At 49.0% G+C, this 24,064-nt stretch overlaps 1 protein-coding gene across 1 annotated transcript in view; it reads left to right on the plus strand.

Moving 5' to 3' along the window:
* The window catches only part of LOC147986282 (uncharacterized), a 31,419-nt gene extending 9,676 nt beyond the window's left edge, over positions 1-21,743 (plus strand). The window contains exons 2-3 of the mRNA XM_087541946.1: positions 21,355-21,519; positions 21,719-21,743. Coding sequence (XP_087398072.1) covers positions 21,355-21,519; positions 21,719-21,743 — 190 coding nt within the window. The remainder of the gene's footprint in view (positions 1-21,354; positions 21,520-21,718) is intronic.
* The last annotated feature ends 2,321 nt before the right edge of the window (positions 21,744-24,064 follow it).

The raw sequence follows: 24,064 nt of genomic DNA on the forward strand, positions 1-24,064 counted from the left end.
TCACCAGGGATCTTGACCGACGGGTTGTGCAGCACATCCAGAAAAATATTGGGCGGGACCGGTTTGCGCTGAGAGCCCAGCCGGCTTAAAGCGTCCGTCGCTTCATTTTTCCGCCGGTCCACGTGGTCCACCTGATAGCCTTTAAAATGACCTGCAACAATATCCACCTCACGATGATATGCTGCCATGAGTGGGTCCTTGGAGTCCCAAGTGCCGGACACTTGCTGAGCCACAAGGTCCGAGTCACCGAAACACTTAACTCGACTTAGATTCATCTCCTTAGCCATCCAGAGACCATGGAGCAAAGCTTCATACTCAGCTACATTGTTAGTACAAGGGAACATTAAACGGAGAACGTAAAAAAACTTATCACCTCGTGGGGAAGTTAATACGACTCCAGCCCTCGAGCCTTCCAATTGCCTGGATCCGTCAAAATGGATGGTCCAATATGTGTGATCCGGCTTTTCTTCAGGTGCTTGCATTTCCGTCCAATCATTGATAAAATCAACAAGTGCTTGAGACTTAACCGCCGTCCGAGGCACATACTTCAAATTGTGCGGCCCAAGCTCTATAGCCCACTTGGCAATCCGGCCAGTTGCTTCCCGGTTCTGGATGATATCCCCCAAAGGAGCAGAACTGACCACCGTAATTGGATGCCCTTGGAAGTATTGTTTAAGCTTCTGGCTTGCCATAAAAACTCCATACACCAGCTTTTGCCAATGCGGATACCTTTGCTTGGACTCAATGAGTGCCTCGCTGATATAATAGACTGGACGTTGAACCGGATGCTCCTTACCTGCCTCCTTTCGCTCCACCACAATAGCCACGCTGACCGCCCGAGCATTAGCAGCAACATATAGCAGTAACGGCTCCTTGTCAATGGGAGCGGCGAGCACAGGCGGATTGGCCAATTGCCGCTTTAAGTCCTCCAATGCTTCATCAGCAGCAGAACTCCAGACAAACTGATCCGTCTTCTTCAACATCTGATACAAAGGGATTGCCTTCTCACCAAGACGACTGATAAACCGGCTTAACGTGGCAATCCGGCCTGCCAGGCGTTGAACATCATTGATACACTTCGGTTTAGCCAGGGAGGTGATGGCTGTGATCTTCTCTGGATTAGCCTCAATTCCCCTATTGGACACCAGAAAGCCCAATAACTTGCCCGCCGGTACACCAAAGACGCACTTGTCTGGATTAAGCATCATCTTGTATGTCCTCAGGTTATAAAAGGTTTCCTTCAAATCACCAATCAGAGTCTCCTTCTCCCTGGATTTAACCACGATATCATCAACGTAAGCATGTACATTACAGCCAATCTGTTTGTGTAGACAATTTTGCACACAACGTTGATAAGTTGCCTGGGCACTCTTGAGCCCAAAGGGCATAGACACATAGCAGAAGGCTCCAAAGGGGGTTATGAATGTCGTCTTCTCCTGGTCCTTAACTGCCATTTTGATCTAATGATAGCCAGAATATGCATCCAAAAAACTTAAATGCTCACAACCCGCCGTAGCATCAATAATTTGATCAATACGGGGGAGGGCAAAAGGATCTGCTGGACAAGCTTTATTAAGATCTGTGCAATCCACACACATGCGCCAGGTGTCGTTCTTCTTAAGGACCAGGACCGGATTGGCAAGCCACTCAGGGTGAAAACTTCAACAATAAAGCCAGCTGCTAAGAGCCTGGCTACCTCTTCTCCAATTGCCTTGCGTCTTTCTTCGTTAAACCGGCCACTACTAGGAAAAGGGCTATAGATAGGATTGATACTAATGGCGCACCATGGAAGCAGTGCGCCACTACTATATACTAATGGCGCACCGGTTGGTGATGCGCCATTAGTGTGGAAGACACTAATGGCGCACCAGAAACAGGGTGCGCCACTAGTATTAATTTTTTTTCCATTTTTCCATACAAACTAATGGCGCATCAGGTCGAAGTGCGCCATTACTAGTTCTAACTAGTAATGGTGCACCAGGCAGACAGTGCGCCATTACTGTAAAAAAAAATTATTCTTTTTTTTGCAAAACTACTAATGGCGCACCGTTTCACAGTGCGCCATTACTAGTTTAAACTAGTAATGGCGCACTATTACCCGGTGCGCCATTAGTATATATATTTATTTTTTTTACTTTTTTGCAAAACTACTAATGGCGCACCACCTGCAGGTGCGCCATTAGTAACCAGGGTTACTAATGGCGCATTTGCTGGTGGTGCGCCATTAGTAACCTGGGACCCCAACAAGATATTTTGGACAGCCCCACACCTACCCACTCACTTTCCCCACTTCATTCACTCCACCTCCTTCTCCAAGCTTTCGGCTGCCTCCTCCTCCTCACCTCATTTCCACCATAGATTCATCAAAATTAAGTGGTGAAATTACCTTTTTTTGATAAGTAAGGGGAAAGCTATCTTCATGATGTAGATCTACTTCTTTTCTCCCTAGCTCGCTCCAACAACGTGCACATGCACTTTTTGTGGCCTAGCTAGATCTATGTATGTTTGTGGTGTTGCATGTGTTTGTGGTGTTTCATATATGTTTGTGTTTGAAGGTACCGGTATTTGAAATGCGATAGTTGCCAATATTTTGCCGGAATGTTTTGATTCATTTCCGTTTCGGCAAGAATTTTGGCACTATGCATTCTTTTTGGTCCTATTTTTAGGGAAGGTCATGCCAAATTTTTTCTTGGTTCTAAAATATCGTTTTGCTCTACCCTGCAGGCGACCATGGTCCGCACGATGACTGAAGGCATCGTGAATAGGTTTTTGAGCTCCGCGAAGGCCGAGATGCTTCAAAAGAATGAGACGGAGATAAGATGTCCGTGTCGAAGATGCAAGCTGAAGAGCCTTATTGCGGACCCGGATTCCGGGCAGGTGCGGGACCACCTGCTTTTGCGTGGTTTCATGGATGGCTATCGGTGGCAAGGTGATGAAGATGACTATGAAGTCGTCCATGGGGGCCGGGCAAGAAATGAGGAAGGGCAACAAGACAAGTACCACCGCGGCGAGGGCGAGCGAGAAGACGAAGAATCTCTAGGACATGATCACGACGGTGATGCTGTACACAGTCATCATGTAGAAGATGTCGTACATGATGATGAGGAAGATCAAGATGAAGGGCATGATCATGAAGATGAAGATGCCGGAGCAGACGACGATGGAGGCTGGGTGCAGGACCCTCATATTCAAGAGCTGCTTCTCAAGCAGACGGATAACGCAAGAGCTGCCGCCCGAGAGAAAGCCAAGCTGGATCAACTGGAGATAGACGCGGTTACTCCATTGTACGAAGGATGCAGGCCCGAGGATACCCGCCTGAAAGTAACGCTCATGGCTCTGGAGATGAAGGTAAAACACAAAATGACCGACGCATCCTTCCATGAGAACATGTCATTCTGGCACGAACGTCTTCCCAAGGGGAACAAGTGCCCGACCAGTTTCGAGGAGGCGAAGAAAATCGTGTGTCCTCTGGATTTACCGCACGTGAAATTCCATGTGTGCATGAACAATTGTATCATTTATCGGGACGAGCACGCGGAGTCTACCATATGTCCGGTGTGCGGCGTCACTCGATACAAGAAGAGGAAGAAAGCTCCTCGAAAATCGGTGTGGTACTTTCCGATCACTCCTCGTCTGCAGCGGTATTTCGCGGACCCTAAGGTAGCAAAGCTCCTGCGTTGGCACGCGGATAGGGAGGAGAAGAAGCGGGAAGATGACGGAAATGATCCGGAGATAAATAAAAAAGACAAGATGCTGAGTCACCCTAAGGATGCGAGCCAGTGGCAAGCGTTGAACTTCGAATACCCAGAATTCGGGAAGGATCTAAGGAACATCATGCTGGGCGCGAGCACCTATGGAGTCAATCCGTTTGGCAGACAGAGAAGCACACATAGCACCTGGCCTGTGTTTGTGTGGATGTACAACCTTCCCCCCTGGTTGTGCATGAAGAGGAAGTACATTCACATGAGTATGCTAATTGAAGGGCCGAAACAACCAGGGAACGACATCAATCTGTATCTGGGGCTGCTAAAGGAGGAGCTAGACACGCTGTGGAAAATGCCAGCCAATACGTGGGACGGTGTAGAGAAAGAATATTTCCCTATGAGAGCCGCACTGCTCACGATGGTGCATGACTATCTCGGTTACGGATATCTCGTGGGGCAGGTAGTCCACGGATTTTCTGGATGCGTAAGGTGCATGGATGACACAACGTATTGCCAGCTAGATAGAGATCCCGGGTCTTCGAAAACCATGTTCATGGGACATCGAAGGTGGCTTCGCGACGATGACCCGTGGAGGAAACGCAAGGATCTGTTCGATGGTGAAACCGAACCCCGAAAACGCCCGTGTACGAGGAGCGTCGAGGAAATAGACGAGCTGTTGAAAAATTGGAAAGACTGCCCACTGCCGGGAAAGAAGCGAAAGGCGCCAGAGCCGCTGCTGAAGGTATGGAAAACGAGGTCTGTTTTTTGGGACTTTGCCGTACTGGAAGATCCACCGTGTGCCTCACAACCTTGATGTCATGCATATCACGAAGAACATGTGCGAGAGTCTGCTTGGTACCCTTCTCAACATGCCAGAGAGGACCAAAGATGGGCCGAAAGCAAGGGCAGACTTGAAATCAATGGGTATCAGGCAGGAGCTTCACGCTAATGATGATGATGATGATGATGATGATGAGGCGAAGCAGGACATAGAAAGTCGTCGCAAAGGCAAAAAGGCCAAGAAGACCGGAAATGACTACCCTCCCGCGTGCTTCACTCTAAGTCAGGAGGAGATCGAGCAGTTTTTCACCTGCCTCCTAGGAGTAAAACTTCCTTCAGTTACGCGGGGAAGATAAGCAGATACCTAGACCCAGCGAAGCAGAAGTTCAGCGGGATGAAGTCTCACGACTGTCACGTGCTGATGACGCAGATACTTCCAGTTGCAATCCGTGGGATCATGGACGCGCACGTCCGTGAAACGCTATTTGGCCTATGCAACTTTTTCGACGTCATCTCTCGGAAGTCGAATGGCGTGAGGCAACTCAGAAGGCTACAGGAAGAGATCGTGGTGATACTATGCGAGCTTGAGATGTACTTCCCGCCCGCATTCTTCGACGTTATGGTGCATCTGCTGGTCCATATCGTGGAGGATATCATCCAACTCGGGCCGACGTTCCTGCACAGCATGATGCCGTTCGAAAGGATGAATGGTGTCATCAAAGGATACGTTCGCAACATGTCACATCCAGAGGGAAGTATAGCCAGGGGCTTTTTGACCGAAGAGTGCATCTCCTACTGCACGAATTATCTAGGAATCGAGAACCCCGTTGGTCTGCACGTCAACAGGCACCTCATCAGGCTCGCTGGATGGGGTCACCGTGAGGGTCGCCGCGAAATGCATGTCGACTTCGAGGGTCGACTCGCTGACTTTGAAAGAGCAAACCTAGTCGCGCTACAACACATAGACGTGGTCGATCCTTGGGTGGTAGAGCACAAAACCTTTATTGAGAAGACGTACAATGATCGAGGCCAACAGAGGACGGACGGAGATATACTCAAAGAGCACAACTCATGTTTCACGCGTTGGTTCAAGCAGAAGCTTCTGTCGTACCCTTTACATGAGGATTCTTCCGCAGAAGAACAACTCATATTCGCCTTGTCACAGGGCGTCGAGCACAACCTGATGACCTATGAGGCGTACGATATCAACGGCTACACATTCTACACCGAGGACAAGGACATGAAGAGCGATGGTTATCAGAACTCCGGGGTAATGATGGAATCCTACACCAGTAACGACAAGGACAGATACTACGAAAGGATCGAGGAGATCTGGGAGCTGAGCTACGCTGGAGAGAAGGTCCCGATGTTCCGTGTCAGATGGGCCAAGAGCGTCCTAAAAGAAGACCGGTATTTCACCACCATGGTTATACCCGAAGCCAAATCCAAGACCGCGGGCGCAAACATCACCGTGAAAAATGAGCCATGGGTACTGGCTTCCCAAGTGGACCAATGCTTCTTCATTACCGACCCGTCAAAGCCCAGTCGTGTTGTCGTGAGGAGAGGCAAAAGGAAGATCATCGGAATGGATGGAGTAGCCAATGAGCAAGACTTCGACAAGTACGGCGACCCGAAGATCGAACATGACGACGACGATGAAGTAGCAGCACACACCACAAGAAGAAGTAGGACCACCCTACCTAATGGACGTCCGTTCCACAGAAGAACTCCATTTGCGAAAAAGAAGGGCAAGAAGATTGTGAACAGATAGCTAGCTAAGATCGATTGTATTTAAATCGTAGTCTTCATTTCTCGATTGTATTTCATGGGCACTTTTTGATATCATGAATATTTTTAAATTTCATGGGCACTTTTTGAATTCATGAGGACACTTGATCTCGATCCCCCTCCATCTCGATCTCGATTCCCCCTCCATCTCGATCTCGATCCCCCTCCATCTCGATCCCGCCCGCACCCTCCCCCGCTAGCTCCACCGCCGCCGACGACCCACCGCAACCCTCCCCCGCTCCACCGCCGCCGACGAGCACCCGGCGCCCCGCACCCTCCCCCGCTCCACCGCCGCCAACGGGCACCCGCCGCACCCTCCCCCGCTCCACCGCCGCCGCCGATGATATTTTCAAGTAACAAATTTGAACATATTTTTTTAAAATTTATTACTGTTTTTATAAAAAATATTACTGTTATGATTTAAACAAGTTTGAACATATTTAAACACAAATAAATATAAAAAACAGCATTTAAAATGCATAAAAAAAATATTGGGGAGCCTAGGAATCGAACCCAGGACCTCCTGGTGTGTGTGTTGCGTGTTGACCAGTTGGGCTAGTGGGTGGGTTCTGTTGTAGATAGGGTTAGGTTGTAGATATGGCTAGTGGGCTAGATTAAAACAAAATTCTAATGGCGCATCGAGGGGTGGTGCGCCATTAGAATAGTCGTACTTATGGCGCACGAGGGGGTGGTGCGCCATTAGAAAGCTCCCCCCCCCACACTAAATCCCCAATCTCTCTAATCTCTCCCCTGCCTCATCGATCTCACCCGCTGCCCCCCGTGTTCGCCGTCCCCCTCGCCGCCCCCCTTGCCTCCTTCGCCGTCCCCGAGCAGCGTGGCCAGTCCGGACCAGGGAGGAGTGCCCCGACGGGCTGGGAAGCTGCTGCTGCCAAGTGACTCTCGGGCTGGGAGGACCGCTGCTGCAGATCAAGGAGGACCGCCACCGTAGATCGAGGACCGCCGCACCAGCAAGCCACCTGCCCCCAACCAAGAAAAAAGAGCAAAGGGTGAGCCAAGGGCCGCGGCCTCCGCCCACCAACCGCCGACGCCCCCTCGGGCCGCGCTTCGCCGCCGCAGCTCCCCTACTTCATCGGCCTCCGGAGCATCCTGCCGCTCTCTCCACCCCGTCCCACTCCCTACGGACTGATTGGGTCTCCTTCCTTCCAGGTATGAGCAGATAGGTTGGTTCGTCAGTTTCTCTCTGTTGTTAAAATCAATCGATCCCGCCAGGGTAGGGAGGGGCCTTCACAATTTCAGGGCGTGTCGGCACACTATTTAGTTTTAGATCCGCCCCTGCGAGTCGCGGCAACGTATCGTATGGTGTCATAGGTTACTGATTGCTACTGTAAGATGAGCCATTGTGCAAGATTTTCCTGCAGCGCCATATCATACAGACGACCTCCCCTTGCACAGATCCAGGGATCTGATTGTCTGTGTGTCGTACAGCCCTGCATCATGTTTAGCAAAGCCGTAAATTGCTGCATTCTGAATAGAAATAGCTTCCTCTCATTAATCTACCTAGGGAAATTTATCTCTGATTCTACCTAGTACTTGTTTACATTCCACGGTCGGGGAAGAAATGTCACAAGTGTTTACGTATAATTTCAACTCATATTTCACTTACAGTAATTCATAATTAGTACGGTTCCTTTCTTGTTCAAAATGAAGGGAGGAGATAGTTTGCCATCCCTTGTTCCATTGATGCTTGCAAGCAAATACATAATATAACTTACAATCAGCCGGCAGACCCTACCCCAATCCCATCTCGTCCCACCGGCAATCCCCATATCCTCGGCACCAGCCGGCGGCATGGTTCTTAGTGGAGTGCCACCGATGGTTCTTTATACAGATAGTGCAACTGCATGACCCATATTTGATTCTCATATTTGATTCCCTGAGATTGAACTGTACTAAGAATTTTTCCCATTGAAATTCAGTACTGTGAAATCTGAAGAAAATTTCAGTGACAAGTATCTTGTTGTCTCTTAATAAGAAATCTGAAGAGAATTGTATTGTGAAAGTATGGAACTGCATTTTCTTTGTTTAGCTGTGTTGGATGGATGCCCAGGGCCTCTTTTGCTTCATGCAACAATATTCCAGTGAATTTGGATTCATGCAACAATATGAAACATGTAAGAAGTCCATAATGATAGATGTAACATGTAAGAAGTCCATAATTGATTAATGGATCTGTTAGTTTGATAGTTTTTTAGTTTTGCACCTTTTCCTTCTACAACTTGCAGATGTGCACATAGTTTTTTGTGTTCAGTTTAGGAGTTGGTCCTTGGGAAGGATAAATAAAAAATTATTGGCAAGTGCAGTCTTGTTACTCCTAGGTATCTACAAATGAGTGGATGAATATTTGTTACTCCAAGAATGTGAACACTTGGTCCATATTCATTTGCAGTGAACATACATTTTCACTGTTCTTATATTATTTGCTTGATGTTAGATTATGCTATGAGGATATTAGTCTAAGCCCAGTCTTGGATGCATTGTTTTATCCTGCGGTGGTTAAACCGGTTCTAAAAATTATCTAGTTTGACCTGTACTTGTCCAGCTATCATAATCTATTCTTTGACCATGGCAGTAGCTGGCATTTTGTTATGATGATTTCAGTATATATCTTACTGTCCTTTGCTGATCTCGTTGTATTTTCAATTCACAGGCAACTCTCCGACGAAGTCTCCTCCAGGTAATATATGTCTCATGCTTTCTAAAGAGTACTAGTATACTGACTAAACTATCCACTTGCTATACTTAGCTGCTCTGTTGTCTGAATCGTGACACTTTGCCAGCTGAAACTTGCCTATCACACTGTCGCTGCATTGCTCAACTAAAAACACAAATATTTGTAGTGTTTGCCTGTCATAATGCAACTAAGCATACTAGTCTCAACTAAGCATACTAGTTTTTTGTAGTGAGACAGTAAGATAGTGAGACAGTAAGAAGGAAACTTCCCAGATTATGTAGAAAGAAAATATTTGGTTTGACAGAAAGTACCATGACATGAATCAAAAAACATATACGGTGGGAAAAATAAAATGGCAGAAGCCTGGGAGGTTCTGGTTTGCTGTATCTCCACCAGTTTGGGTTGGTGAATGTGGATGATTTTTTTATCCTGTGAACTCATTGTACTGCTACAAGAATTTGGTATCATCATGGTGTAATTTTGTTAACATTCTGGTTTTGTTAGATAGTGGCTACACTAATCTAGAGTGATACAATTTTCCTTCCCATTTGGTATCATCATGTTCAGTGTATACAGTTATAACATCATGTGGGTTTTTTAAGTCTGTTTACATCTCATGTGGGTTTTAACATCATGTGGGTTGGTGAATGTGGATGATTTTTTTATCCTGTGAACTTGAATGTTGCAATGCTGTTTTCTTCAGAGGCTACTGTCAAAAACTTGAGCTACTGTCTTGCAAAGATGATGATCATCTTGCTAGTTTGCTGGGTTTTGTCTCCGACCATTGTGTCGTGATGAATTTGTAGGTACCCTGAGTTTCCCTTGAGTTTGCCGGAATATCGATTAACTTCCGTTCCGGCAAATTCGGGTACCCCATATGTCCTATTTTCAGCAAAGGTCATGCTAAAATTTTCCGTGAATTTTAGCATGACTTTGCTAAAAATAGGACATATGGGGTACTTGCGACTAATGCATGGGCTGGGGTATCTTAGTACTTAGTTAAGTAGGATCAACTGCCATGCCATTCTTGCTGCATTAAACCATAGGTGGCAATAGAGCCAAGTTATTAGGCCCAACTTAGAATTCTCCTTAGCATCGATAAACCCTAGATGATAAACCCAACATAGGTGGCAATAGAGCCAAGTGATTAGTGCCAAGTGATTAGGCCCAACCTAGGGTGCCTTGGCATCGATAAACCCTAAATGATGAAAACTTAACTTGGCTGCCCCGGATGCCTCAGTGTCGATGAGAACCTAAATGATGTACGCTTAGGCTTTTAGGGTGCCTCGGCGTCGACAAACCCTAAATGATGAAAGCTTAGGCTTTTAGGGTGCCTCGGTGTCGACAAACCCTAAATGATGAGACCATGATCTTGTTCCTTGACAATAACCAACTTTTTGACCAAACTTTTTTCCTATTTAGAGCGAAACATGGCCCACAACGATGAGGCCGGTGGTTCGGGCGGCAAGCAATTCTGGGAGCTGTCGCAGGAGATGGAGGAACAACCTCACCACTATGAGGACGCCACGGAAGACACCGATCCTGATTACACAACCCCTAGTGGCGTCGGGGATGACACCACTGATGGTGCCGCCGAGGATGCCACCACTGATGATGGCGGCGCACACACAGATGGTAGGCAACCGAAGAAGCAAAGGAAGGACCGGCGCCCGAATGCGCTCCGCACCCTCAAGGAGGAATTCACTCAAGTGGACTCCGACGGGAATCCAACGGAGCCCAAACATATAGTAAAGGGGTACTCGGTTCAGCTCGGGTGCATTCTCCGGAGCACCGTCTCGATCAACACCGAGAACCTTAGGCATAAGGACCGAGGGAATTTGCGCAACCTCCTCTTCACGTAGCTGCACGAACGATACAAGTTCCCCGCCGAATTTGAAAACACACGCCTCTCAGGGAATAAAGTGAACAGTGCCGCCCTCACGAAGATGAGCACGGCCCTGTCTACTTGGAGAAGCGCGGTGAAGAGAATGATTGATAAAGGTGATAGTTATGAGAAGATCAAGGCGAAATATCCTTTGATGAGCGAAGATGAGTACAAGGAGTTCAACATCAAGTGCGAGAGCAGTGCAACCTCTGAATCAAGTCAGTGGGGAAAGAAATGCGGGAGTTGAACTTAGGGGAACACAAACTTGGTCCCGGCGGTTACAGAGTGGCGGAGCCTATATGGGACAAGGAGGACGCGGAGCGTGCCGAGCAAGGCCTACCGCCCTGCTTCGAGAAATACAGCGGTGACAAGCAGACCAGGAACTATGTCAGGGCCCGGTACAAGGAGGACCCGATAACAAAGGAGCTTACCACGGATCCGAAGACCAGGGCGCTTGAACTTCTTCTGGTAAGGAATACACCCCCGCGTAATTAGCTCCATATGGTTGCACTCTAATTAATCCCCACTATTTCTAAATGGTTCACGTTCCTTTCGCAGGACACTGAAAGCAGTAGCACGGGGTCGTCTAAGAGCTCCCCTTTTGACACCCCTTTAAATAGGGCGTTGAACGTAATGAAAAACAAGGATAAGCTCACTAAGCCGACGTCAGCTGGTCGTGTGGCCGGCAAAGGCTTGTCCACAAAATGGGGGTCATACTATACCGCTAGTGTGCGGAAGGAGAAAAAGACCAGCTCGGAAAGCCAGACGCGCGAGGTTGAAGAACTCAAGGCACAAGTGGCGCGGATTCCAGAGCTTGTCCAAGAGCAAGTGCAACAACAACTTGGAACGACGCTCAACGCCATGGTGCCTACGTTGATTCATGGGCTGACGGCGTGGATTGCGGGCGGCCAACAGGGGCCTCCCCCGGTTCCCAGCATCACGACCAGCAACTCGCACAGCGCGCAGGCGGCGCCATTGGTGTCTCCGGCGGCTTCGCCATTGGTGTCTCCGGCGGAGGCGGTATTCGTGTCTCCGGCGCCGGCATGGGCATTGGAGCTTAATGCACCCGGGTGTACGCCGGCCGGCACCTCGCCAACAAGCGCCCCCTCCGTCAGTTGCACGCCCGCCGTTGGCGGTGCCTCGACATTAGCCGAGCTCGACGGCATCACGGTAACTAAGCCTCTCGGCCGATGACTTCATCTCCTTGCCTTTGACTGGGCATCCCTGACGCCCTGTACATGTTTTCGCAGGGCACCGCCGACGTTCCTTGCACTCTTCTGCTCTTCGTGGGCGTCGAGTTGGTCGATGTCGCCAAGGGCAGAATCGTTCAATCGGGCAACCCCATGTTCCACGGTAATCCGATGCCACCCACAATGTATAGGGTTGAAGTGGTTCGGGTGCTGCCAGGCTGCGACGAGCTGTTACCTCCGATTCGACCCGCTGGGGCCGACGAAGAAGATGAGATGACCCTCAGCGCCTGCGTAAACTGGACCCTACTTTGGCCGAAGAGCCAGATTCGTTTGGGGGCGGGGGACACCACCCCACAGACAAGACCGCCAGTCATGCCGGCGCCAAGCCATGGCAAGAACGCCGCAACGCTACCGGACCTGCCGGACATCCCTATGGCACAGGATCCGGACAGCCCTATGGCACAGGATCCGGACGGCGACGATAACGACGACGGTACATTTACCAACGTTGATAAGTACTTTGCCGAACATGGGTACGCTGACAAGTTCTACGGGCCTCTTTCTCAAGAACCCAACCAAGACCACCGCGATCTAGCTGGTACGGCGGAGAAATCCAATTGCAACAGGCATCGTCTGGCGTTCAGTTCTCAGGACACGCCTCCAGCTCCCGCCTTCACCGAGCCTCAGATAGCTGAGGTGCGAAATATTATCAGCCCCAACACGCTCAAGAAGGCGGTCTGTGAGCAGAACTTGGTCCCATTACAGGAGATCAAGAAGAAGGGACGAAAACGAAAGACTAACAAGGGCGCCGGTGCGAGCCAGCCGGCACCGAGTTTGATCCGTGCTCAGGACGGGCCACCTTCACCTGAGGATATCTCGAGGAGGGTGCATGTGGCGGGTAGGGCGATGCTACCGCCAAATATGCTGAATGCTACAACCGGTGCTATGCGGAGTCTGCATGACAGTGTTCTTTCTTTGGAGAAGCGGCGTCTCAGAGAGAAGGATGTGGCATACCCGGTTTTCGTGGCCAAGGTGCCAGAGGGCAAGGGCTTTGTGGATAGCGACATAGGGGGTACGATCGTCCTACGATTTGATGACATCTTTGCTATGTTTAACCTTCATCCGCTGCACTACACCTTCGTTCGGCTGTTTTCACTGAGTATGGAGATGCGGATCATTAGAGACAAGACCCCGGACATCGTGATAGTCGACCCCTTCTACATGCGTGCCAAGCACTTGAGCAGCGCTGGAGACTACCAAGTTGCGAGTTCACACCTCGAAGGCGTCATTCTGGCAAACCCAGATAAGGATAACTTCCTTGTGGCTTACTTACCCGAGTAAGTCATCCCTTAACCGCCCCGTAACATATGATCTCTTAGATTTCGATCGTTCTTTTTTTTCTAACGTTCCGTGTTCTGTGCAGTGACACACATTGCACACTCATCCTCTTAAGCCCGAAATATTCCATGGCCACGTATTTCGACCCGAACCGTAACTCCAACATAGACTACACAAATGTCAAGAAAGTTCTTGATGATGTTCTCCCCGGCTACACCAAATCTGGAGGCACCTTCACCAGGGCAGTTCGTAAGTACGGCAAGCACATGTTCTCACACAATACGAAGTTCTGCTGCGTCAAGCAGCCGCCTGGCGGTCAGAAGGATGCCTACTACGCCCTCCATCACATGCGGGCGATCGTAAGGGACCATCATCAACTTCTGCTACCGGATAATCTCAAAGATTGGGCCGCGAGCTTGTCGGCAGTCCAGGACGCGGACCTCAGACAAGAATTCTTTTGCATCCAGTCGGAGTTTGCGGACATCATCCATCAAGATGTCCTTCATACCTCGGGGCAGTTCTTCCTCAGATATCAACCGTTCAACAGTGAGATAGATGAAACACTACAAATGCAGGGTGACAACGACCGTGATTTCATGACCATCACGACAGACGGCGGCTTCATCCACATTCCTGTCCGATGAGTCGAGTCGAAAGTAGTGATGTGTAGTTCTGAAACATTGATTGGCTCATGTTGTAATTATACTTTAATGAATTCGTATGTCTCTTTGGTTTGGACAGTCGTTCAACTTAGATGTAATTGATGCTATTTATTAGTAGGACCATGAATCGTGCTATTAATGTCTTGCTTTTCTCTTCTGATCCTTTTGTTGCATACTTACATATTGCTTATGTATTCTCTGTTGTTTGGCTTGTGCATAGAGATGTCGTCGTATGTCGTGTACAAGGGTAAGGTTCCCCGAGTCTACGACGACTGGGAGGAGTGTCGGAGACAGGTTCACCGTTTCAGCGGTAACAGTTACAAAGGGTACACCACTAGGGCGGAGGACGAATGTAGATACGCCCGCTATCTAGCGGGAGAGAGGAGGGAGCGTTGGAGGAACCGGATGAAGACCAGTTTGATCGCGATGATGTTCATCGTGATGACCACAGCTCTCTTCTATGTGATGGTAGTTTAGATGATCGATATCGACTTGTAATGTGAAGGCAAACTCGATACTCGCGGTCTTGAGACTTGTAATGTTTTATCTTTGTTCGGTCTTTTAAATTCGGAGACTAATATGATGAATTGTATTCGGAGACTAATCTTCTATTGTATTCGATGAATCTGATGTTGATGTGTGCTGCTGTCTATATTCTGTCCAATAATATATTTTGTAACCTGTGCAAAAATCAGAAAAGCAAAAAAAATAAAACCTAATATTCATACTAATGGCGCACCACACAAGACACTAATGGTGCACTATGATCATCACACTAATGGCACATTAACTGCTGGTGCGCCATTATAATGCCAAAGCACATGGGTACATATGGCCCCCTGGGAGGCATTCTAATGGCGCACTACAGGCTATACTAATGGCGCACTACGTGGTGTGCCATTAGAACACCAGATACTAATGGCGCACCGGTGGTGCGCCATTAGAATTTAATTCTAATGGCGTGATGCCAGTGGCGCACCGGTAGTGCGCCATTAGAAGGCAAATTTGGTGCGCCACTAGCATGCCTTTTCCTAGTAGTGGGCGGAGGAACTGTTTCACCGGTTTGTATTTAGGATCCACATTAAGGGTGTGCTCAGCGAGTTGCCTCGGTACACCTGGCATGTCAGAGGGCTTCCATGCAAAAATGTCCCGATTCTCACGGATGAACTCGATGAGCGCGCTTTCCTATTTCGGATCCAAATTAGCACTGATGCTGAACTGCTTGGACGAATCGCCAGGTACAAAGTCAACAAGCTTAATTTCTGCCGCCAATTTGAACTTCGGGGCCGGATCATGCTCCGTAGTTGGTTTCTTTAATGGAGTCATGTCCGCCGGATCAACATTGTCCTTATAATACTTCAGCTCCTCGGTGGCACAAACCGACTCTGCATAGGCCGCATCTCCTTCCTCGCACTCCAAAGCAATTTTGCGGCTTCCGTGAACCGTTATTGTCCCCTTGTGACCCGGCATCTTGAGCTGCAAATACACATAACAGGGTTGTGCCATAAACTTGGCGTAGGCCGGTCGCCCAAACAGGGCGTGATATGGACTTTGGATTTTCACCACTTCAAACGTCAATGTCTCCGACCTGGAATCATGATCATCCCCAAAGGCCACTTCCAGAGCTATCTTACCAACAGGATATGCTGATCTGCCAGGTACTACACCGTGGAACACCATATTAGACGGTTTGAGATTTTTATCTGTTAGTCCCATACGACGGAAGGTCTCATAGTACAAGATATTAATGCTGCTCCCTCCATCCATGAGCACCTTGGTGAACTTGTAACCTCCCACCTGAGGTGCCACCACCAGAGCCAACTGACCCGGATTATCAACCTGGGGAGGGTGATCCTCTCTGCTCCATATGATTGGCTGTTCAGACCAACGTAGATAACGGGGTATGGTCGGTTCAACAGAGTTGACCGCCCGCCTCTGAACCTTCCGGTCTCGCTTGTCCAAGCTAGTGGTGAAGACATGGTACTACCCACTACTCAACTGCTTTGGGTTGCTCTGGTAACCTGACTGTTGCTGCTGTTGGTTGTAACCACCCTGGCTGTTCTGACTATTTTGACCATTATGTCCGCTCGGATTACCATTAAATCCTGAACCGGAATTTTCTCCACCGTAACCCGGCCCGGATCCTGAGCCACCGCCGGAGCCGTGATCATACCGGAAAGCATTAGAATTCTTGAACTCCTGCATAATGAAGCAATCCTTCCAAAGGTGGTTTGCTGGCGCCTCCTTCGTCCCATGTCTTGGACAGGGCTGGCTTAGCAGATAGTTTAGGCGGTCCGGGTTAGGGTTGGGTGCCCCATTGCGATTTTTCAGTTTACCCTCGCGTAGCTGGCCATTGTCCTGCGTGTTGGTATTAGCCACAAAGTCCATGTTACCATCCGCTTTACGCTTGCCTCCACCACCATTGCCTGTCCAGTGATGCTGTTGACCTTTGGAGTTGCTGTTCCTCTTTCCCTTCCCTGTCTTGTCATCATCAGATTCGGGATCCTTGGTACTATCAGAATCAGCATATTTCACCAAAGCGGCCATGAGGGTCCCCATGTCAGTGCAATGACGCTTCATCTGTCCCAACTTCAGCTTTAGGGGCCCAAACCGGCAGTTGCCTTCTAGGGTCAATACTGCAGTGTCAGCGTTGATGCGGTCTGATGAGTGCAACACTTGTGAAACCTGGCGCACCCAATGAGTCATTGATTCTCCTTCCTCCTGGACACAGGCAGCTAAGTCCACTATCGACATAGGCTGTTTACATGTATCCTTGAAATTGCTGATAAACCGGGCTCGTAATTGGGCCCATGAACTGATAGAATTAGCCGGCAAGCTCTTTAACCAAGTACGGGCCGTTCCTTCAAGCATCATGGTGAAGTACTTCGCACACGCCGCATCATCCACATCAAGCATCTCCATGGCCATCTCATAGCTCTCCACCCATGTCTCTGGAGGTTGATCCATCGTGTAATTTGGTACCTTGCGCGGGCCTTTGAAATCCTTGGGCAGGCGCACATTGCGTAAAGCGGGGATAAGGCAAGGCACCCCCAAAGAACTAGAAGTAACACCAGGTTCGATCGAGATAGTTGGACGAACTAGCATGAGCTGCCGAGCCTGATGTTGTGCGGCTAACTCGTCCTCCCTGCGCGCTCGGGCCCGGTCCACCACTTCCTAAGCGTTATCAGCACCACCCGCCGGGTTGTTGCCACGGGGTGCTCCACGTCGTTCATTACTCGACACTGCTGGTTCATCCACATGTCTGCTATAGCTCCGGCTTGGACGGGGGGTCGAGTGGATCCGGTCGCGGCTGTACGAGTACGCTTCCTGTTGGACCAAAGCTGTCCTCAGGAGCTCCTTGACCCGTCGCGTCTCTACTGCCTGCGGCGAGTCACCTTCAATTGGAATGGCCTCCAGCCGTGCAGCAGTGGCAACGAGATTGTCCATCAGGTTGGAGCAGTGACCCGGAGGTGTTAAAACAGCCTGAGGTATAACGGTGTTTTGACGAGGCGGGTCCATCTGACGAGGCTGAACCGGTGCACCGGTCCCAGGAGCTTCCGCCCGGTTTCCCTCCAGCGGATTGCTGGTTATTGCTCCTGGAGTGTTGAAAAGGTCTCTGGCCTCAAAAACCGGAGGCAAACGGGATCGGTGCTTCCTCCTCATGACTTCCTGCGACGCGCTCTAGTCCAACCTAAGCCTGTAGGCCTGTGCGTCTAAAGCGGCCCGCTCTGTGGCCATCCTGGTGTCCTCAGCTGCCAAATCCGCCTTGGCCTGGGTGATCTGTTCCTTTATCTTTGCAATCTCCGCGTTGTGGACATCCTGATCCGCCGGATTAGCTTCCGCCATAAGCACAGCTAATGCATCAAATAGCTCTGATAGAACTTGAGCCGGCGGGCGCACAGGGCCTCCTACCTCGGCAGTCGTCGCCGCTGCTGAACCGAAGGTTGTTGCCACAGCGGTCGAAGAATGAAGCGCTGCTTGTGTGCCGGCCATGAATATTCCAACCCGGTTGGGCAGATCAGAGGGGTCCGGAATACTGTCGCCATCGGAACAGCCCCCAATCCGGCCGTCTTGTAGCTGATAAAGAGATTCGGTTTCTCCGGTCGATGACTCGTCATCGGAACAAACGACGGTCTCGCCGCGAGATTCCGATCCATCCTCATAACTTCCTCCATGGATGACTCCCACGAAGGCACGCTTCATGGCCAGTTTAACCCGGGCGGATCGTGCATGCTGAGCCGTCTCGACGAGGTCGGTGCAGATGTCCGGCTCAGGGCCCGGTTCACTGATCTTGCCAATGAAAACGTGAATGCCACCAAAGGGGACCCGGTACCCGTACTCAACTGAGCCGGCCTCGGGGCCCCAGCCTGCGTCGTCGATGTAGAGCTTGCCGCGACGACTCTTAGTCATCCGGCCTACAGCGTAGCCCTCGAGTCCTTTAAAGCGGCCCTCCAAGAACCTGAAACCATCGTGCGATAGCCCCACGGTGGGCGCCAACTGTCGTGGTTTTGTCACGGCAGATGTCCTAGAGAAAGGACGTAGTCGTGGAGCCATCGCGACGGGTTAGCTTGAAGTGGTTAAAGCGGACACAGGGACGCAAGAGAGTTTATACTAGTTCGGCCCCTTCGATGAAGGTAAAAGCCTACGTCTAGTTGTGATGGAATTGATGGGGTTTCGATGACTAGAGAGCAAACAAGCTTCGCCTATGTCTCGAGTTGTTGGCTGTCTTTGAACCGCCGCCGGGTCGTCCCCTTATATACACGGGTGACGCCCGTCGGTACACAGAGTACCAACACCGGTCGATATTCGTATCCGGGTTGGTCTCTCCTTATTCCTAACTTACAATACAAGTTTATATACAAATATCGGTTTACAGCTACAAGTCTTGAACCGGCTATGGGCCTTAGGCCCTCATCTGCCTTCTTGGGCTTTAGCACTCTTGAACTACTGATGAAGTTGACCTGGCCCAGATAGGCCGGTTTACGCCCAGCAGTAATATCCCCAACATAGGAGGAACGGCGACCAGCAACGGCACGAAGGCCGGCCATGGTGACCCTCCAAGACCTCGACGACGGTGCTATGGTACGAATCCCTCCTCCCATTCTCTTCTACTTCTCCGTCTCTCTCTGACCCCCATCTCTCCTCTCGTCACTTCTCTATAGGTGACTGATGTAGGATGAACAGCGCCAAGGAACGGGACGACGCTGATGCCAAAGGAAGCTCTGGAAGAGGAGAGCAGCCTCCTTCTCCTCCATCTCTCTGTCTTGCTTGGGTCTGGTTGTAGCCTGATTTAAAAAAACGTTTTTTGCTATCTCCCTTTCCGATTCAGACATGAGCACGAGCAGATTCACTAGTTGGAGCTATATATGGTGGTTGTTATGTTAATCAAATCATTAGGTGTTCCCCATCCATACCATACAATTGATTGGTTTACTGCTTGCTTGGTTGTCAAGTGAGGTGTTTGTTTACTCTGCTTGATTGATTCCATTGGAGGAGGGAGTAATTTGCCTAGCTTAGCTGAACTCTACATACCAGGCTAGTTCAACTTTGGTTCCAATTCGTCATCAAATTTGCTCCTGTATATATATAATGCGTGTGTACTTGGCTAGAAAGTTAGAATGGTTCATGATTGGATAAAAGAAAAGTAGATCTGTTTGATGCTTCTGTAGTCCTCGTCGCAGGCCGGGGGGGTCGTGTATCGCCAACTCCGTATAGTTGTTTGGCGTCTGTTTCAGGCTTGAATGGGGGTAGTACAACCCACCCTGCCCCGCTAATCGCTTGGAAATGGACGCAACATCTGGTATTCTGTGCGAGGTGGAAACCTGCGGAAGACAAACTAAATGTAGCCATTAGATATGTTGCTAGGTGCCAAACAGAAGAAATGACTATTTTAGATGTTTGGAGCTGGGGTATCTTACTTAGCACCATGTGTAATTGTTTTACAACACTAACTTAATCATGTTTGCTGCTGTTGCTACGGCATATGGAGAATAATTTAGGCACCATAAGCGTAATATCATTATAAACTTCTGAGATGTGTGATCTTTAGTACTGTAGTACTTGCTCGTATCAGATCATCAAATGCGCGATCTTTTGTTCAAAGACGGTTCTCATCGCAGGAATCAAAGGGCAAGGTTGTTGTTATAGTACTAGTCTTAATGCTGCAAGGGGAACTATTTTTACATTCTATCATAGTAATCACACACTAGTACATAGGGATCTATTAGCTTAGCAAAACTGGCATTTTGGCCGAGTATTAAACATCAAAATGTCCCTTCATCTGTCGCTGCTTACTTGTCTAAGCCTGACAATATTATTCCATCTAATTGTTGTGTGTTATTATCTTGAATACATTTCTCTTTTAATTTATTTTCAATCTTCCAAGCCTGGACATAGTTATTGTATCTTATTATCATCTTTGGAAGTGGCCGGACCCTTCCGCGAACCCTGCGCAAGCAGGAGCTATGTGCAGCGCGCTGACCTTTTTTATCATCTTGAAAATGTCACCACTACTTGTTTTATTCTCTGTGCACTGTGTTTGCTGGAGACTAACATTCTCTTATTTGACCATGCAGTGATTACCTCTTCAAGCTATTGCTTATTAGAGACTCAGGTGTTGGCAGGTCATGTCTTCTGTTAAGATTTGCAGTAAGAATCTCTATCTCAAGCATGATCCATTTTTCTATCTCTTTCCCGTCTATATATTATGGAAAGTTTCCATGTTAAAATTTAGGTAGTTGATGGATACATCATGGAGTTGACCATTTTGTTTATAGGATGTGTAAGCTGAATCATTATTCACAATTGTTCGAATTTAAATTGTTCAACATGAATAGTTCATTATTGGTAGCTAGTACATTTTTCCACAAGATGATGGGCATCCTTATATACTACTCCCTCTTTAACTAATATAAGAGCGTTTAGATCACTCCCTGTGTACATTTTTCTGCCCGATTTAAAATGGTGCTCTGTGGAGAGTCAGCGTTGACCCCGGCGTTGTTTTGAAGAGCAGTGGGAATCAATTTTCTGATGTCCTTTGTTGGCGATTTCCCAATCCATGAAATGATAAATTTTGAACAGATGTTAACTGTCAAATATTTCAAGCATATATAGCTCAAATACACTAGTATTTCTTGAATGCACCAAAACAAGAAGATAGCATGAACACGTACAGCTAGGGTATGCATTTAGTAGGTGGTTTTTCATTTTGAAGATTCATAATAGACTAAAAGAGACAGATAATTGAAGAAAATACCCTACTAGATCTGCACGAGGGCGCGAACTAACAAGTTTTCACTTTCTCGACTGGGTGCAGGGTGATCGACGAGGACTACTGCGGCCCGATGGGAGTCGTGCTCTTCAACTACTCGGAGGCAGACTTCACTGTGAAGCCCCGCGACCGTGTCATAGAGATTATCGTCCAGGTGATTGCGACGCAGGAGGTCTCCGGGGTGGAGGACCTCGACGCCACCGTCCGGAGGTCACCGAGGTGGAGGACGACGCCACCGTCCGGAGTTCCTCAAGGTGGAGGACCTCGATGCTTTGTACATACATCTAGAGAAGTGGTCTGGTTATTTTGGTGGTGAAATGCTAGGGAAGGTACCAACCTTTTGATGATGGTTGTGTGTGTCCTCGTGATCTCTTCGAATTGAGATGTTGAATGTTGCATCCATGAACAGTGCAAGTGTTCAGATGGTTCTGTGAAATTTATTTTGCACTGGACGTGTCTCTGATCTCCATTCATGAATACAGCATCCATTTTTATTTTTTTAATTCCTAATTTGCTACTAGTAGCGTTGGGAAAAAAAGTTCCCTACTAGTATTTAGGATACTAGTAGCGCTGGTATTGTAGGCACGCTACTACTACTTCATTAGTAGTAGCGCGAGTCTGTAATAGCAGTAGCGTGGGTGGCACACACTACTACTAACAAAGTTAGTATTAGCGCGGGTTTCTCCCACGCTACTACTAACTATTAGCCGTAGCGCCTTATTAGTAGCGCCGGTCCCCGCGCTGCTGATACACCTAAAACTCACGCTGCTGCTAGCCTTTTCCCTAGTAGTGACCTTTAGCTCGGCAGACCAGTTCAAGTGCGTAGCAACGGCCGGCGTTCTCCCGATGCTCTGTTCACCCGTCATCAGCAATGTCCAAGTCACCAAGACCCTCATCGATGGCGGCGCATGGCTCAATGTCCTGTCCGTCAAGACTTTCGACAACCTTCAAGTGCCATACGATCAGCTCTAGCCTGCCAAGCCTTTCTCAGGAGTGACTGACGGCTCTACCACCCCGATAGGTCAAGTTCGTCTCCCTGTCACCTTCGGTCAATGCGACAACTACCACATCGAGCTCATCGACTTCGACATTGCCCACATCCGGCTATCGTACAATGCCATCCTCGGGTACCCAGCGCTGGCCAAATTCATGGCAGTCGCCCACCACGGCTACAACGTCCTCAAGATGCCCGGAAGTGGCAGAATCATCACCATCCCTTGCGAAGAAAGAGACGTGGTGTCGGGACACCGATTCCAAGTCACACCGATCTAGCTGGTAACACCTCATATCACTTTGCGGCCTCACGCACGGTATCCCCACGGGTGTCGCCTTACCCTGGCTCGGGACCGTTTGCGCCTTTTGGCTCACGTATATGATTGTGTCGCTAGCATCCATATGATAGAGAACCCGGGCCGACATGGCTAGTCGTGAACCCAAAGCGGCACTAACCTATGGGGACAGGCATACATGATTCACATCGAGCCTGTCGGTCAGCAGTGTGTGAATCCAGGCTGTAGCACTGGGCTAACAGGACTCCGGGGAACCCGGGCTGTAGCAGGCTAGCCAGGACTCCGGAGGACACCGCGTGACATTTCCCCGAAGGGACAGACATAGGAACGAAATGAAACACAAGCCGGCCAATCAAGTGTCCTGAGCAGTAGTGCTGGGCTAGCAGGACTCCGGTGAACCGGGTTGTAGCGGACTACTATGGCTCAAAGAAGCACTAGACTACATTTCCCCATAAGAGAGGCTGCCAAGGATAAACAACTAGATTGTCAGATCCCACACATAGCAATACACGTCACACGTACGCATAACAAGCAAGTATGTGATGTACAACATGGCATCACAACATAACGCAACTCATATAGATAAAGGCCCAGAAGGGCCACATAGCATAAAATACAAACAGGGGTCTCACGACCCATCATTCAGAGCATACAAGCAACAAGCGGAAGCATTACATGTCTGAGTACAGACAACTACAAAAGGAAAAGGCTGAGAAGCCTGACTATCTACAAGACCCTCCCAAGGGTACAAGATCGTAGCTGAGGTGCAAGAGCTACTCGTCAAAGACCAAGTAAACTAGTAAGACCGAAGTCTCCGCTTCAAAACATAATTAAAGCAAATGTGAGTACAAAGGTACTCAGCAAGACTTACATCAGATCCTATCATACATGCATTTGTATCAAGAAGGTAGTGTGGGGTTTAGTTGCAGCAAGCCAGCTTTGACTCAGTGGCTATCCTGTTCTACGACAACGAGAAACTTCTTTTAGGTGAGGCAGCGCACACGAGTCCACTAATCACCACATCAATACACTACTATGGATTCATCCCCGCCTTCCTACGAGAAAGCCATCCATAGCACTCACACTTGTCCTTAGCATTTTAGAGTATCCAATTCAAGTTGTCTATGTACTACGTAAGCATCCAAGAAGTCGATAACCAGGGACACGGCTATTCGAATAGATCATGATAACCCTGCAGGGGTGTACTTCTTCACACATGCTCTCACCACTTATCGCCGTTTACACGACGTGTACTCGGCAACCTTCAAGTGGAAGCCCAGCGAGGGTGTCGTCCATGACCTGACTAACCACGCAAGTCTCTCATCCAGGTTTATCGCCTATTCGGGTTCCATCCGCAAGGAGATCCGGCCGGGGTGTCGCTCACGGCCCCAAAAGATGTGAGCAGGGTTCCCAAGCCCACCATCCGGGTTCCACTTGGTACACCGTGCTACCGTGCCTAGTCTGTC

The sequence above is a fragment of the Triticum urartu genome, chromosome 2A (genome assembly GCF_056163025.1).
Source record: "Triticum urartu cultivar PI428250 chromosome 2A, HENAU_Tu73, whole genome shotgun sequence".
Taxonomy (NCBI): Eukaryota; Viridiplantae; Streptophyta; class Magnoliopsida; order Poales; family Poaceae; genus Triticum; species Triticum urartu.